The sequence below is a fragment of the Calidris pugnax genome, unplaced genomic scaffold (assembly GCF_001431845.1).
Source record: "Calidris pugnax isolate Ruff unplaced genomic scaffold, ASM143184v1 scaffold32, whole genome shotgun sequence".
Classification (NCBI taxonomy): domain Eukaryota; kingdom Metazoa; phylum Chordata; class Aves; order Charadriiformes; family Scolopacidae; genus Calidris; species Calidris pugnax.
Genome location: NW_015090783.1, coordinates 2,476,361 through 2,493,546, shown reverse-complemented (window position 1 = coordinate 2,493,546; position 17,186 = coordinate 2,476,361). Strand labels below are relative to the sequence as shown.

The 17,186-nt window shown below is 42.5% G+C and overlaps 1 protein-coding gene and 1 long non-coding RNA gene across 2 annotated transcripts in view; one reads left to right on the top strand and one right to left on the bottom strand.

The window, feature by feature from the left end:
- Positions 1-402: 402 nt before the first annotated feature.
- LOC106902080 lies at positions 403-1,826 on the top strand. The gene is made up of 2 exons (XR_001414421.1): positions 403-935; positions 1,129-1,826. It is a non-coding gene; the product is annotated as an uncharacterized LOC106902080 (long non-coding RNA).
- Positions 1,827-2,133: 307 nt separating this feature from the next.
- Positions 2,134-17,186, bottom strand: part of DNAH10 (dynein, axonemal, heavy chain 10) — a 57,103-nt gene continuing 42,050 nt past the window's right edge. Inside the window, 21 exon segments of the mRNA XM_014961013.1 lie at positions 2,134-2,280; positions 2,740-2,885; positions 3,890-4,070; positions 4,327-4,494; positions 4,581-4,792; positions 4,876-5,007; positions 5,488-5,659; positions 6,403-6,498; positions 6,882-7,091; positions 8,258-8,458; positions 9,276-9,459; positions 9,687-9,841; positions 10,601-10,755; positions 11,256-11,360; positions 11,780-12,053; positions 12,763-12,992; positions 13,349-13,628; positions 14,151-14,298; positions 14,902-15,123; positions 15,508-15,725; positions 16,905-17,041. Of these exon segments, the coding sequence (XP_014816499.1) occupies positions 2,134-2,280; positions 2,740-2,885; positions 3,890-4,070; positions 4,327-4,494; positions 4,581-4,792; positions 4,876-5,007; positions 5,488-5,659; positions 6,403-6,498; positions 6,882-7,091; positions 8,258-8,458; positions 9,276-9,459; positions 9,687-9,841; positions 10,601-10,755; positions 11,256-11,360; positions 11,780-12,053; positions 12,763-12,992; positions 13,349-13,628; positions 14,151-14,298; positions 14,902-15,123; positions 15,508-15,725; positions 16,905-17,041 (3,773 nt within the window).

Below are 17,186 nucleotides of genomic sequence, written 5' to 3'. Positions count from 1 at the left end.
ACAATTCTGCAGCTGTAGGTACACTGTAACGGGGACTAAGGATGTCTTTTCCTTCACGTGCACATGCTCTCGATGGCAAATTGTGTTCATAGTTTCTCAAAATCCTGAGAGCCCCAGCAAGCATTACTTGATTAATCCTGAATACTTTGGTTTGTGGCTTTAAGTAAAAAGAAAAAAGGGGGGGGGGGGGGGGATCTTTAATATATTGAAATGTCCTGTTTTTACATGAAACTTAATTGCAATATTCTAATGCAAAAATTAATCATTAAAAGCTCACAGAAGCATAATGAACTGAAGAATAATTAACCTTTACTATGGGTTTATTTAGGTCTGGACTCTAAACACTCCTAGGCACACAGGTGGAAGAAGAGGAGGAAAAATCCTGGAAAGGTATTAAAAAAAAAAAAAAAAAAAGGGGGGGGGGGGGAGGAACATGACACTGAAGCACTCTTTAAAAGGGTTAATGATCCTAACAGAAAAAGTATGAACACTGGATTGTTTAGGGTTGTTTTGTTTTGGGTTTTTTTTATTTAATTGAATGGCTTTGTTGTTACAGTTGTACAGCAGTCAGTACACTGCACTTGTAGCACCTTCGATACTGGCTCAGAGCTCCTTTTCCAGGGAGAAAATGTAACTGGCTGTCTGATGTGGAAATGGGTCTTTATGCTCTAACCTGCACTTTTTTGTAAAGGGATTATTTATGTTTCCTGAAAACCTTAGACTTGTTCTGAGCATCATCACGCAGTGCTGGCTTCTACCAGCTTAGAAACCTGAGCTGTCCCTCTAAAATGTCTGTATTTAGTTTAAAATTTAACTGATGTAACCAACTCATACAGGAGGAGAACCTGGCATCCTTGATTTTTATCCCTGTGGATTTGGGACGGATTCGCCTTGCACTTGCCCTGGTTCCCCTACTCCTTTCTAGTGAGCAACAGGTAGGCCCTGCATCTCTTAGACTACTTGATATTTTATTTTTTTTAAAAAATTTTTTTCCTAGGAAAGAAAGGCATACTGAGAGCTGTGAGAGTATGTAATTTTGGGAAAGGAGCACAAATTTGACTTTTTGGTTTTTTTTCTTAAATTCTGATCAGCACCTCCAGCTCACCTCTGCTTCACTCTTGCCTGCAGCCTCTGAGTAGGACCAGCAAGGAACAATGGCTCCCAAATGCTGCTAAGCTTCTGATGTGCCTTCAAAAACTTGGAACGCGTAATCTCTGTGAAAGCTGATGACGGATCCCTGCCTGCCCTCCTTCTCCCCCTGCCAGCTGTAGTCTGCCCCTCTTCAGCTTCTCCTGCCGCTGCGTGTTGCTGTGTGTCCCCCTCTGGAGCCTTGGGTCACTCTTTCCCCGCACAGGCCCGGGCAGGATGACAAAAGCTGTTCTTTCCAGCTGGTACCGCTCCGTTTTTCCTGTGCAGCCTGACAGCAGGGCTGGTCCCGGGCACAGAGGGTCCAACAGCCACAAGCCCTGGGGCCTCCTGCAGCCTCAGTCACTCGCTGTTTGATGCCCACGAAACACCCCTCAGTGTTACACCGTGCCGGCTGCGTGGTAGGGTCTGGTTCACGAGTGGTGGGGAGGGATAGGGAAAAGCTGGGTTCCTGGAAAATGGTTGGTTAAAGAAAGCGGGTTGTTCTGTGGTTTACTATTTTTCAGTGTTTTGCATTAACCAGCAGCGGGTTTGGGTTTCTGGTTGTTGTTGCCATATTTTTATGGCGATCTATTGTATGCCTGATCTACCCTGCCACTTGTTCAAGGATGACAGAAGGCACCGCTTCTAAGCACAGCAGAAGTGATGCTTTGGGCAATTAAAAACATTTCTTACAACCATTCAGGCAAACCTTAGTCTTTGTGCGTGCGAGATCAACTTATTACCTCTTTTATGTATATATATATACACACACACAGAGACACCAGCTCCTTTTCTAAAAGGAAGTACAAGTTATGAAAAACACTTTTCAACTGTGTTTATTGATCATACTGCCTCGGTTGTGTGATGCTATTGAAGTCAGCCTCAGTGAACTCTACCCCACCCACGGGGTGAATCTCTGCCTAGTTTGATCCTCTCCCCCTACCTTGCCCCCTAAAAGAAAATCATGGGATTCTGTGGAAAAGCTCTAGTGCCGAGCTGAAGCTGTCAGTCTGCATTCAGGGTGAGACAAACACCTTGAAGGACCCAGTGGGAAATGTGCTTTGTCGTGTAAAGATCAGCTTCAAAAACGAGGCCAACGCCCATCGCGTTCCGTCTCTGGGAGGTGGTGTACACCGGGGTCCGCAGCGTGTTCTGAAAGAGCGTGGGGGAAAGGAGGACACTGAGTAGTGCCTGAAGTACTGCATGAAACTGGACACAAAAAGGGCCTCTGGGAGAGATGACTGTCTTCAGAAATTCACTTTGGTTTTTGTTTTAAGTCTTAAAGATCGGATATCTAGAAAATGTAAAGATCCTTTATGTCATTAACTGGTAATGGGAAATAATTAAGAGAGTACTGGGAAAATAAGAGTGTCCCAAGGTGCCTGTTCCATTTGGCCTGAACTGAAAAGAGGCAGCAAATCTATTAACACCCTTGAGTGTAAACCTTAGAAAAGAGAAACTCTAGTGATGGCTAATGCAAGGAGGTGTATATACTGCTGGTAGTGATAGACTGTGCTTGTGCTAGGCAGGAAGGGGCCACCAGCTGTTGGTGGCAAAACCAGAAGGCAGTTCCTAAGCTCACGGGCCACAGTGTCCCCAGAGGAGCCATACCTGGAGTTTGAGCCTGTGCACTTCAATGGGGATGATCTTCAGGATGGGTAACTCCACCACCAGGACCCCGGGTTTGCTTCTGGTGAGGCAGCTCTGCTCCGTGTCCCAGTCCGCTCCTTCCAGAAACAGGCCGGAAACAAAACAGCCTGCGCAGGCACAAAAGGCAACACGGTGTGTAAACTGAGCTACTGAACCATCCATTTAAGACAACTGTTCCTGCAACAGCTGCTCTTGGCACTGACAGTCGTGACAGAACTCCCTACATTTCGAACTCAGCTACAAGGAGGTGTTCTCAGCTGTGGTCCTTGGTTTCATAACACAACTGTGACCTATCATGTTTGAATATTTTTTTTTTCAAATTACAATTGGCTCAGTTGCACACGATAAACATCATTAGGAATAGATACTAAGTTGCTTGCAGTTTTCTTCCCCCCAGCGGGTGCCACTCTCCAATTACTTGCCCAGCTAATTGCCAAATTGCAAGAGAGCTTTTTAACTCCTCCTGTGGGACTGCTCCTTAGATCATTCAGACAAAAGGGGAAGGGTTGGGATAGAGTTGTTCTGGTACAAACACCAATAATTTTGATTAAATGTAGAGTAAAAGCCCCCTTTTTACCTCCTCTGTTCCCAATCAGGTCAGAAGCATCGCTCAGCTGTCCCCTCCACACAGTTTGTCATATTTAGTAATTAGAGCATTGCTAGTCATAGAGATTTAATAAAGATATATTTACACAATAAATCATACACATTTGTATATACTGCTTGGTTAAATATATCGTAGTATATTATTTGTGGTGTAAATGGATCTTTATAAACCTGCTAGGTTTATAGTTCTATAGCTAATGGCTAATGTACTAGCCATTAAGGAAAACGTATATATATAAAGATAGAGAGAGAGCAAGGGAGAGGTGCAAGGTCAAATCCGTGCCTGTGGGTGAGAAGAGCTGAAGAAAGATCAGGTTTGGGGGGGGCAGGGGGGGCTCAGCAGGAACCAGACCCCCCCATTGCCTGTGTGAAATCCTGTGGTGTGTAAAACCAAGGGCGCTGTCTGCAGAGGTACAACCCCAGTACATTACTCGGTGCGCCTGGAAGTTTCTCTCACCAATTACCTACTTTCTTATTTTTGCCAAATAATCATAAAAACACTCACCTTGAATAGACCCTTCAGTGATGTCTTCTATAGTCCTGTAGGTGGTTACCTCTGTGTAGAGGGTGGAGTGATCCAGGGGCCACCTGTTTCTCCTGCAGGTGGCTTGAACAAGAGCCGTCAGGTAAGACTCTGGGATGTGCAGGCCCGAGAGCCACATCACCTTCGGCTCCCGCTCGTTAACCTGCAATCACAGAGACAACCTGCAGCACCTGCTGCTGCCACCACACCTCCCACCAGCCCCGAGGCCAGTGCTCACAGACTGACCACTGGCCAGTCAATCTTGCACCCACACTTGTGCCATCATTCGTTATTGTAGGTGGCGACTGGCATTAGTTGAAGTAACGTGTCTAAAGCAGGGTGTATTCACTGATTTCTGCACTAATTGGCACAGCAAATCATGCAGATTAAAACAAACCTCTCTGGAGGGGCTCACTCACCCAGCTGGTGTACTGGTTGTACCGTGCTCCAAAGAAAATAATCCAATTGGCAAGTGTTTTGAGCGTGTCGGGGGCTAACCGCCGCCAGATGCCAGGAATCTGCCCGTTAAAGAGAGCCCGAGCCACGTCATCCAGTTCACTGCTCATTCCAACCTCCCCAGCCAGGGCCTGGAAGGACGGTGAGAGTCTCAGTGCCAGCCCGGGGCAGGTGAACCTGACTCTGGCCTCTCGGAGCCACCTGAACTCTCACTTACACGTTGCAGTTCAGCCAACGACTTTGCCATTCGAACGATCAGCTTATTAAAGCGTTCCAGCTCCTGCAGCAGCACCACGGTCGTAGGGGTTATCTCTGGGCCAAAACCTTTCCGTATCTGGTCAAGATTGAACACGGGCGGGATTTTGTTTTCTATATCCTTAGCTACATTTGCAATATATTCATCCCGACTAATTCCTGCGCCAGTTTCACCTGAAACCAAAACGGTTTAGTGAGAGCTCGCCACCTCAGGATTTCTTATTTACAAACCCAATTCCAAGCACGGGAGAACACACCTGTTTGAGGCTGCAGCTCAAGAAGATGAGACCATATATCACGGACTGCTTGTGTGTAATAACCGATCTCAGCGTTGGCATGAAGGCCAAACACCTCCGGAGTATTGGCAAGGGGCAGAGATTCTATCACCTCTGCAAGGCAAGAACACGCTTCCTAAAGATGCGATATATTAAACCACAGCTACCAGGCAGAAACCAAGCCTGCAGAGAATTCCATGAGCGATTTTTGTTAATGCTCTCCTTGCAAAAAACCTACAGCTGGTTGGAAACACTGCGAGGACCAACCAAACATTTTTAAGCCTGAAATACACCCCACCCCACCCCCACCCCCCATGGAAATGTATCACTTAATAACAAAATTAACATGCCATTTACCTGGGGGAGGGGCTTAATATCTTTTTTAAAGAAATGAGGAGCTGGTAGGCTCATGCATAAAGCTCATGCATAAAGAGCAGCATCAGCAGTGGGCTATAGCACTGCAATAAAACACACACAGTTCCTGAAGTTCTTTTCAACTTCTCATCCCCAGCAATGGACACATGGAATGTATACTGTAAATAGACTTTTCTTATTTTTAATGCTAACTTACATAGCAGGAAAAGCATTTCTTACCAACGTAGTCATCTTTTGTAGTCCCGTGTGGAATTTTATAATCAACCGTGTCGTTTTTATAAAAATGAAACACTTGGAATGTGTCAAATATGAAATCCCCGAGGTACTCATCCATATAGACGGTCAGAATGCGACGATCAAAGCTATCGATTGCACGCCCGCCATACATCACCTAGAAATCAGTGACATCAGTATGATAGCACGGGCTGTTGGGGCAGCAAATACAGTTAAAAATCATCAAGAGGTCGAAAACACTCTTTGCTTTCGCAGTGACTGCACCATGTAACACTCTCCCTTACGGGGTACCAAGGACATCTCCTCTAAGCGTGTCCCAAGGGGGACCAAGCAGGAGGTATCTGGACTCAGTCTGGATTTGGCTGCTGTGGCCACTCCTCATCACCCATCTTGGTGTTTTAGTGCAACGGCACCTTCCTCAGGTACCAGCTCACGCTCGGCCGTGATTAAGTGCTGCAAAGTAACAGTTCCTCACAGGATTCCATGTCACAGCAGCTACACAGACCTGGCCAGCAACTACACAGCACAAATCACACGCAGCACTGCCAGAGCTTTAGAAATCCATCCGTGCAGCTCTCTCATCACCGATGCCCCACTCGACTAATAACCCTGTAACGTTGTGCTCTTTAGTACCTTTCAGCAGAGGATCCCAAGGGCGCTCTCATTCAAAATTAATTAAGCATCATAACTCCCCTGTTGTGCAGTTACACACACTAGCCCAATTTCATTGAGACAATGAGATTAAGTGACTTGCTCAGGGCTACACAGGAGTTTCAAGGTTGCCCAGGAGAGATCTTGAGCCAGGTCTACTTGAGGATACTGCCCATGCGGAAAGGGAAGTGTCATTTATCTGGATTCTTTTACCATCAAGTGTTCCTGAGTGACGCTGTAGGCACTCACCTCACCAATAAGATACTTGAGACTGCTCCAGGGGATCTTGTCATCATTTTGTTCAAAAGCTTTTGTCAAGTATGTGTTAAGAATTTCCATGCAGACCTAATGGAGTTGTTGGAACACGTGAGATAAGGAGATTCATAAATCAGCCATACATATCCATAGATTTTATTTAACATAGTTCTTGTTTGAAAACTAACAATCATTTCTTTCTCGAATACTTAAAAAGTTAAGTATAAATCCTCTTAAGAAAATAAACCCACGAGAGAGGCAATATAAACATGAATGATTGGGAAGCTGATTAATTTTTACTGGCAAAAATTGACACTATAGAAGATTGGGAACCTACATGAGTCCACAGCAACAGAAAAAAAAATGAGGCAAAATGTTATTGTGAGAAATCATTACATATGGGTAGATTATATGTTTTCAAAAGTAACCTGAGCAACTCAGGAATATATGAGCAGTTGTAATTATTTTCTTACCTGGAAATCAGATTCGTTAAAATCATATGGTACATTCCAGCCAACCTTCCCAAACTTCCTTCTCTCCTGAACCACAGCATGGAAAAACGCCAAGACGTAGACTAAGGATTTAAAGGCAGGATGTGGGCACTGCTCCAAGGCGTCTTCGGGAATTTTGAAGTAGGTGGCTCTCATGTTCAGTTTCAGACCATTAGGTGGTTCTGTCACAACCTACCAAAAATAATTAGGGAAGCCATCAATTACTGGACAGCCTCAGAAGAACAAGCTGTAAATGCATCACGCTCTCTAGGTACGCTGTACAATGCAAGCTTGAAAATTTTGAACAGATTCCCAAATTCATATCAATATGGATTTTTTTCCTTAAGTAAAAACATGGAATAGACCTTTTAAGTTTATCAAGGTAAACACATATACGTAAATAGAAACTTGATACTATTTTAGAAGTAGTTATTGGAAAGACATTAATATTTATCATACTTGAAGATCTAATTTACTGAAATATTACCGGTATTTCAGTGTGTCCTACATATCAGCACAGTAAGAGGGCTTAACACCCTTTAGTATGGCTTTACTGCTGATCAAACTGAGGCAGAGGCAGCTTCTGGCAGCTTTTTCAAAGTGCTATAAAACCTTTGTTCTCACTGCTCGTGGCTAGACCTAGAAAGTGCGTATTTGCAGTCTTTTAAAGCTACATCCAGGCTCACTTCTGCTGCAGCACTAAGCTCTGCTGGAGGTGAATCCCCCAGAGCTGTCACGGATACACGGCAGCACCGAGTGGGTGGATCTGTCATGCCACTGCTTTTGAATCCGTGAAATAAAATGATGATGTTGACTGCACTGGTTCAACACAAAGCAGCCACAGGAAAGAACATTAGGACAGCATCATGGCTTGTGCCTTCAAAATAATCAGCTCAGCTTGCTCGTGATAAATGCTGCAGCCTCAAGTAGCAGCTGGAAACCATTATCCTATTAGGACGTCTGCTCCACTGGCACTATTGCCGGGCGAGACAGAGACCTCAGCTCTGCACTCCAGCAGCAGCACTGACAGGGCTATTTCTGTCTCTCCGGATATTCCTCACTCGTGGCAGCAGCTGAATCTGAAGCGCATTTGTTACGTTTCCAGGTTTACTCACAAACCTCTGCTGTGAAATAACTGCTTCGGAAAAAAACTGCTGAACAGCTTTCACCCAAAGGAAAAATCGTAAGATAAACAGGATGATGAAATAAGGATTTGGTTTATAAGGACAAAGAGCCAGTACCTACAGCCCAAGCCAACAAGCTGCACTCAGCAGCGCTCCCTCCAGAGCTGCTCCGTTCTGCTGAGTAAGAGTGGCAGGAGCTGCCCCCCTGGCTGGGCTTTCCCCACTGCTCGGTACCTTTAAGGACTTCTGCAGGATTCCGATGGGGAAGCCCTTGGTCGGGTCAGTGGTCAGCCAGAGGCGAAAGTCCGGGTGAGGCTTTGTGATGTTCTCCAGGGCCTTTTCCAGATTGATAAGCCACCTCACCAAAAGGTGACAGTTCTGCAACATCAGCCACTCTCCACTAACCACCACATGCTCCAGCATCTGCAAAGCAATCTTAAGAGAGGGAGAGAACTGCCCGTGAGTTAAACAGCCTTTATCCTGCACGCAAACCGACCCCAGTGGGTTAGTGCAAGGGATTTCCTCCTGGTAGCCAGCACACTCAGCGCTTGAGTTAGTCTTAGTAGACTTGCCAGAATGCTCCTGGCTGAGAACAGGCCTTTTCCAATTCCACAAGTTGCTCTGAGATGCTTTTTTATTATTATTATTTCATTAATTCCTTTTGAAATTAAAAGTCATGCAGAGCACTGAAGTATTTCAAAACAGGAGTGTGCACAGCCCAGAAGAGGGTGAGGAGCAGAGCCCAAGAAATGGTGGTCTAAAGGAATCTGACAGGAGCTCTCCCACTGACTGAATTCACAGCCCATTCAGTCAGCTGCTGAGCTTGGACACCCCTGCCTTCGTGTCCCTAACAAAAAGGAAAGTTACAGGAAAGACAGAGAGAGCAGCAGGGTATCTTTTTGGTAACAAACACTGTGACTTCCAATCAACCTGTGTCCATATACAGAGACACAGAGTCACTGATTAACCTCTGAAAGGCTGCAGAGTAACACCTTTTCAGCTCAACTATTTTTTAACAGGCAACAATATCATTCTGATTCTGAATCTTGCAATCAGCCAAATGTCCCCTTTCACCCTACAGAGAACCATTACTCCCAGGCTGGCAAACTGTGTGCTAGGTCTGAACCACAAAGGAACTCCCTTTAAAATGGAGCAGGCCTTTGGAAAGGACATTTGAACAGGCCCACAACATTAGGAGCATGATTTGCAAAATGCTGTTCACAGCACATCCCTACCCTCCCAGTGAAGTTACCTTTTCTTGGCCTTGTCCCATGGCTAAGAATTTGAGTCTATCCCCTCCAAAGCCTGTCCTCTCGGCCAGTTTCATGAGGTCACTGACGGGATCAGAGCCAGGACTTAAGATAAAAACAACTGGTGAGTAAGGACTGCTCTGCTCAAAGACAGCTTCAAAGCTGATCACGGGGGGCTGCACGTACCTGGTAGGAAAAGAAGCACAATAAACTAACTTACACAAAAGCAGCCATTTGTAAAAGATGACTTTTACACAAGCATCAGAGCTTACTGCAGATGGAAATGATATGGAGACAAAACACACTCTATTTAGGCAAATTGCATTAGTCATTTATATAGATGATTACAACTCTGGTTCTGTAGCAAATACCTGAATGGTGTGATTCGGATTTGAAAGAAGAGAGTGACTTACTTCTCACTCATTGTCAGACTAACATAGTCCATTACTGCCCGATACAGCCGATCCACTCGGAAACACCGTAAAAGCAGGAGTTTCTGAAAGTTTGTGAGATTGTCCTGGTACTGCATGGGGAATGGCATCTGCTCCAGAGCTTCTGTATCAAACCACTGGCAAGAAAAGATGGGAGATAATGCAAATGGATCAAATGGCTCAATCAATGAAATTACTAGGAAAGCAGACAAAAGCAATTTGATTAATGAGGGGCCAAGAGACAAGGAGAACAAAGTCAATCAGCTGCAAAGGAATATTAAAAGATTAAGTGAACGCAAAAAATGCAGCTTTTTCAGTTTATATTGCATTCAAGTCCAGAAACACACTTGTACTTTCATTTTACGTCAAGTAATTCTCTGAAGACACAGAAAATAGCATCTCAAGCAGAAAGTATCAACAGATTGCTTACAGAAAGGCTTCTTATAAAGCAAGAAGACATGGAATGAAACTAAAGGCAGAACAAAGGAAAGTCTGTGTTTGTAACTAGCCTATAGAACTCACTGCCACAAGATCAAAGTACAATTGAGCAGTACAAAAAGTAACAGTGAAATGTTGACTGTTGAAATCAACAGCAAAAATTCCACTGACTTCAACAGGGCAAATAACTCATCTAAGGCATTTGACTGGAAAATAAAAAATCTACAGTCTACCAGGGAAAATTTTTTTGGTTTGTTTTTTAAATAATAAGGGCCTTAATTCTACTGGAAATAAGCCAATCGCTAACCGAGGTCCAAGAAGAAAAGCAAGACCTTGACAGAAAAAGCCAGTGGTGACATGCCTCCTGCCGAGTGCTATGGCACATTGCATCATACTTGAATGTTTAATACCAGAAGAAAAACAAGGAGAGAGAACCAGGATTGCAGAAAAGCACGTACATTTTTCCATACATCTGGATTTTTTTCCACATCATCTGGAAGAGATTCAAATTTCTCAGGAAGTAGTTCAGACAAGCGAATTAGGTCTTCCCAGCCTTGATCTGGAAGCCAAGCATACGGTTTCTTTCTTGCACTCTTCTCCAGGGAAATATTGCCTAGTCACATTCAGAAACCAGAGTGAATGTCCATGTCATAAATTCTCCAATACATGACCACACATACAGTCCCACTGCACAGAGAAACCAACTGGAAATTTGTTTCTGGAAGCACTAAAAGATTAAACTCGTCTACTAAAGAAAAGATGGCATTTTACAAGTGCTTGCAAAAGGCAGTTACATCTTTGCAAACATTTCTAAAATTATTTATACACAGTCAGAAAATAACTAAAGGTTATGTTTCTCAGGTAACATCCCAACAGTTATCTAATGTGAGATTTGTCAACAGCTGCAGGTAAAGATTAGCCTACCACTGTTTAACAAAGTGAAAAAACAGAAATAGTAGAATCCACAACTTTTGCAAATCAACACAGTTCAGCTATTTTCAGTGGTCTCTCTAGGTTTTAGGTTTACAGCAAATCATATCTGGTCAAAATCTATCTTCAAAAGATCTTACAGCTATTGCTACATACAGCTATATATTTAAATATTCACTTTACCTTTCAAAAAGAACTCAAGTTCATCTTGTGGAACTCGGCCATCAGCTTGTTCTATCTTCACAGTCATATTAAAAGAGAACAGTAACTTGTGTCTCTCAAACAAGCCTACATTAAAAGGACAATATTTTCAAAAATCAGCTGCTAAAACTCGTGGAACTGCAGCAATCTTTAAATCCACATTCTGCATCAGATCACCCCACAAGATCAGGGTGATCAAAGACAGGGCTTTGGATCAGGCTTACAGAGTCAAAACAGCATCTGTGAGCTACATCCAGGGATGTGAGACGCACAGCTGCATTCTACCATTAGTACCATTTCTTTAAAAGTTACACTGGTAATATGCATAGTTTCTTCAAACAGGAACAGCAAGGGAGTAAAGTATAAATGGGGATCAATGCTGAGAATTCAATATTAGTGAATTCACTCTTTGGTAACTTGCCTCTTGGATGTAAGCCAACTGAGGGCACAGCTTTTAACAAGCATTTGCAGAGCACAGTATCAGCCCATCGCTAAATTCCACGAACCTGTGCAGCCGTAGTTATAGGTGTTGAAAGTCAGTGTATCCATGATGTTTTTTAACCTCTTTGAAAGAATAGGACTGGGCATTGATTTCCGAAGAGAGAGTCCAAAAACCTCTAAGAAGGAGACCAGTGAGTACTGATACATGATGTTGACAAGGGCCATTTCAGACAAAACAGAGAATAAAATGGCCCCTCTCCTGGCAGCTGGTCTGTAGCCATCTCGAAGATGATCAATATCCACCGCTGTCGTCTCAGCCAGTTTCAGTTTTTCAATCACCTAACCAAACAGTGATTTTATACACATGTAATTACTGCGCTGGTCCACAGTATGTATATTCTATCACAATAAGCAGAGCTATTCAGTGCCTGCCTCTCTGTGTTGACTTTATAGGGAATCTGGGCAGGTAACCCTAAAGAAGTAGTATGAATTGTAAAAATCAAAAGTTAGAGAAAATTACTCCCACCCTATGTATTTATGAAAAGTAAAGGCAAAGATTTACACAGAATCATGGAAATAGTGTGGGAAAAGCCCTCTGGGGATCTTTAGTTCAACTTTCTGCCCAAAGTTGGACTATGACCATCACTAGATCAAGTCAGCTGTGGCTTTGTCCAAGTACAGCCTGAAAACCTCCAAGAACAGAGATTCTACATCCTCCTGAGTAACAAATACCTTAATTTTTCATTTCAGATCTGATACAATACAAGACAAAGGTTGTTCCAGAGCTGAAAGAAATATATCACATGCTCTTTTCTTTAGAACTGTAGACAGTCCTTACTTTGGTCCTGATAAGGACTTTTCTGAAGATAGGATTTGGTCCTGTGCTGCAATAAAATACTGCCCAACACTGAAAGATGCAAAATACTCAGGAGAAAACTCTCCATTTCCTTTCAAACTAATTCCTAGCTTCAAGGGTGAAACATGAAGCACAATATAAAAGGAAAAACCATGTTCTATTATATCCTCCCAAAAAGCTCAGAGCCAATACCTCAGTAGCTTTGTATTTTGTCTCTTCCAGGGTTTGCACCAAGTCCAAGTTGTCCAACATGTTTCCTGTGGAAGATGTCAGTTCCCGAAGGAGAGAGTCTTCCAGATCTTTCAGCAAGTTTCTGTTCTCACTTGTCTCCTGGATGAGATTTTCTCTCTGTTCTTCCAATTCTCTTCTTTCAAAACCCGTGATGACGCTGAGCAACTGATCCTCTAGGCCCTTTAGTGTAACTACAGATACAACACACGTACACAGCACATAGTCTTTTTTTAAATACAAGGAGACCTTCCACAAAACTTATTTCATCTCCATCATCTCATAAAACTACAGTGATGCAACAGAGTGACTTGGTTAATAACTCTGTATCTTAATTCTACCGAAGCAATCTAATGTGACAGGTGCAAGAAGAGATATTTAGCTCAGTTTCAGATTAGAAGAGAGAAGCGAGAAGGATTTTCTGTTAAATCAGATGCTAAGAATATGGGAGCCTATCTAGTTTCATTGCTGTTTCAGACAAACAGCCAGGCCCTAAACGTGCACTACCGCATAATCACTACTTTGCTACTAAATACACACTTTTGCTTACCTGTATAATTGATAACCATAGCTTTGCCAAACACAGAGGGCGAATACTTTGGGTTCGATAATTTGGTGTTCAGGTACAATCTAAAATTACTGTCATAGTCAACTTCTTTGTCACCCAGGACAACGAATGTTCGCCCATGTGCAACTTTGATATTCTTCTCTAAGACATTGTCTATCACAGGATCAATGTATTCATCAACACCATGCAGCAAGAAAGGGCTTCCATACTTTATGGCCAGTTCTAGTTGTTTAAGGAAATCTGGATCATTAAAGGAAGCCATCTGCAAGAGAATAACGGGAAGATAGAAAAAGAGAACTGATAATTCAATTTGCTTGACATTATTATTTTACAATTGTTGCCAGCACTAATGAAGTTGCTCTTTGTTGCTTTTTATCTTTCTTACAGATGATGTAAACTGCACTGGTACAAAACAGTCGAGGTGCTTTTTATTTATTTATTTTTTTATCAGTTGAGAATCATTTCAATTTGGAGTACTATTCTTCAAAGTTCTACCTGTGCCTCTGTTAATTGTCCTACATGAAATCTCCATTCTGGAGCTAAGATAAAAGTCAATCTACACCAGCCTTTTGGTAATACTATTTCTTAATCAACTAAGGCTGGCCAAAATCCCAAACAAACCATCAATCCCAAAGTATTGAAAGTCATGTGAACACTGATATTTACTATCCCTTTTAGAGACACAATAGTCAACACATTTGTCAGTACATAATCGGTTCCCCGTTCAAGGTGAAATATATTTATGCGCTTTTAAAACAACCAGTAAGTGATCATTTATCTTTACCCTCAAGTTATTTTTTTTTTCTTTCTTCTTAATCCAGTGTAATGCCTGTTGTTGTGGGTCAATACAGAGTGGGAAGCGGCTTGCGTACGTTGTCAGGATGCCATTCTGGACAGAGAGCTCATCTGGAGGCAATCCTTGGGAAACCCACCTGGGAACGGAATAGATCAACTACCAGGCTGGGACCAAAACTCAACGGGAGAGCAGCACATTTCATTTGTCAGTAAAATGATGGAATTCATTGAGCACACTATTTAGACACACAAGGGAACATACAGTATATGTGATTGTGAGAACAGCGTCAAAACTCCAGCTGACTCATTGTCTGTGTCTTTTGTAACTACACCGACTTGCCTTTGGTGAGTAATCTTGCAGTGGTTGACATAATGGGCTACCTGGGCATGGGTTGAATCTTTTAATTGACTTCAATGAATTTGGAATTAATGTTGGGCTTTGGGATCAACACATATTACAGATAACGCCTTTAAAAATCTCCTTAAAAGGTATTATATATGTCCAGGTTCAGTGAATGTCCCTGGAGTGTAAAGTCCAACAGTTTGTTATAAAAATAGTCTCTGTTAACCAGAAGAAAAACAATTTGTCTCTTTCCTATCTTTGAAACAGGAAAGTAAAATGGGCTCTCTCTGGTAAGGCTGTGCACCTCCACCCACAATGCCACATCTGTGCTACAGATTCAGATTCCCAGTTCACAATTTCACAATCAGTAGTCACTGGGCTTCTTGACTGGACTTACCTGCTAACCTCCACCTCATTAGTCAGGAGGCTTTCTAAGCTAAATGGTTGACTGAGAGGAATCTCTCGTGAGAGGATATCTTCTTGCCACACTTGATAGATCATTTCATTACGGAACTCCCAGTTGAATGCTCCTTCATAGCTCAGAAAGGCAGCACAGAGTAGACAGTCTCCAAGCAGCTTCACCTTTCGTATTTCATAGTCCTCTAATTCCTTCGTCCACCTGACAGAATTACAAGGGAATCCTGGGTCAGTCTGTACCAGGTAGATGGGGTTTATGTGCAGAATTTCCATTTGCTGCTACTTTAGATGTAGGTTGAGACAGGCCCCCAAATTTACAGTCAGTTGTTCTCTCACTATTATGATGCCCACAGACATCGAGTTGATCTGAACCGTCTTCCTTTTAATCTGAGTTCACCTTTTTCTTTTGCACTAAAAATGTTATTATTTTTCAAGAGTTAATAGGTATTAGCTCAGAACAGATACTATCTCAGAAACAAACATCACAGGAAGTGACCATTTCCAAAAATCTCTCAATTTGATAGATTTTATCCCTGGTACATGACCCTCTGATGTCAAAAATGTTCCTCTTTGAATCTAGACTTACCTCTTGTTTTCAGATCTCAAGCCAAAGATGAGCTTGTCAGCAGCTTCTAATCTTCTCTGCATAATCTCTGCTTCTTCTTGTAACTGTTTGTTTTCTCTTATTGCCTCTTCATATTTGTTCCCCAAAGCTTTAAGCTCCTTCTGAATGGCAGCCAACTCAGCCTTTATCTTTTCCAGTTCCCGCTTACTCAAGTAATAGTTCCGTTCTAGCCTAGCCACCTACATTACATTATGAAGGAAACGTAAAAGTATGAGAGGAAAGAAGGGCTTTGGAGAAATGTCTTAAGTTCTTAGATTTCATTTGTCTATTTTATATATTCCAAAGCATAAGCCAAAATAACTAGCATTGTTTCTGTTCCCCAAAGCTTTAAGCTCCTTCTGAATGGCAGCCAACTCAGCCTTTATCTTTTCCAGTTCCCGCTTACTCAAGTAATAGTTCCGTTCTAGCCTAGCCACCTACATTACATTATGAAGGAAACGTAAGAGTATGAGAGGAAAGAAGGGCTTTGGAGAAATGTCTTAAGTTCTTAGATTTCATTTGTCTATTTTATATATTCCAAAGCATAAGCCAAAATAACTAGCACTGTTTCTCACCCGCCTCTCCCCATCCCAAAGGTATACATCATGGTCTGATACTGCAGTTCCAAAGCAGATAAATCTCCTAGAGTTTTGTATCCAGACACTGGAGGTTAGCAGGACTGTCACCCCATGACAAAAGAGGAGGTTTGTCTGCTTAATAACAACAATATTAAGACCTCAAAAATAGTCAGACTCATCACATAGTGAATATACTTTCTCATTAGCCAGCTGTATGTAATACTGTCTTCTTGAAGAAAGCTTCCCAGTATCATCTGTTGGACATTAGATTTCCTTTGGTAATACAGCTAACTTTCCAGTCGTTCTAAAAAAAGTTAGTCAAAGGTCTGTGCTTAAGGGACATGGATGTTGTGTACCACTGAGCTCTGCTCTCTGCAAATGCCATGTGTTTTGAAGTCTGTTTTCAGCAGACAGTTATAAACTGTGTTTTTCTAAGCATGTTAAATCACAAAATTCCAACTCAACATGTTCTTCCCTCCTCCTTGAGCACAGGCAGGAATGGGAACCCATATCCCAGCATCATGACACATCAAACACTGCCGTTTATTTAAATCACAAAATTCCAACTCAACATGTTCCTCCCTCCTCCATCGAGCACAGGCAGGAATGGGAACCCATATCACAGCATCATGACACATCAAACTGAGTACCTGCCTCACTTGTACTGCAATAGCTCTCCTAAAGACCTCTTCTTAAACACTTCAAAGAGGAGAAATGGGCAGTCTACAAAATTGTCAAGTATTATTTTTCATATCAGGATCACGCTTCATCTTCCTCTGAGTTTGAATCCACACACTTTACCTTTTCTCTCTTTGGCTTGACTTCTCTAACCACATCACAGTAGCTCATCACTGCATCAACGAACTTTAACATTCCCAGTCCTGCTCTGCTAACAAGTTCCATTTCATTGAAGGAAGTATTAAGATTCTTTAACAGAGCTAAACAGGCAAACACAAAAATATTGCAAGTGAATTGAATTACAGTGCAGAAATCCTCAGAGAAATAGCTTTCTCTACCAGCAATACCAAGCAATGCTGTGACAGACAATATGAAACATTTGTCAGAATATTAAAGAGACTCAGA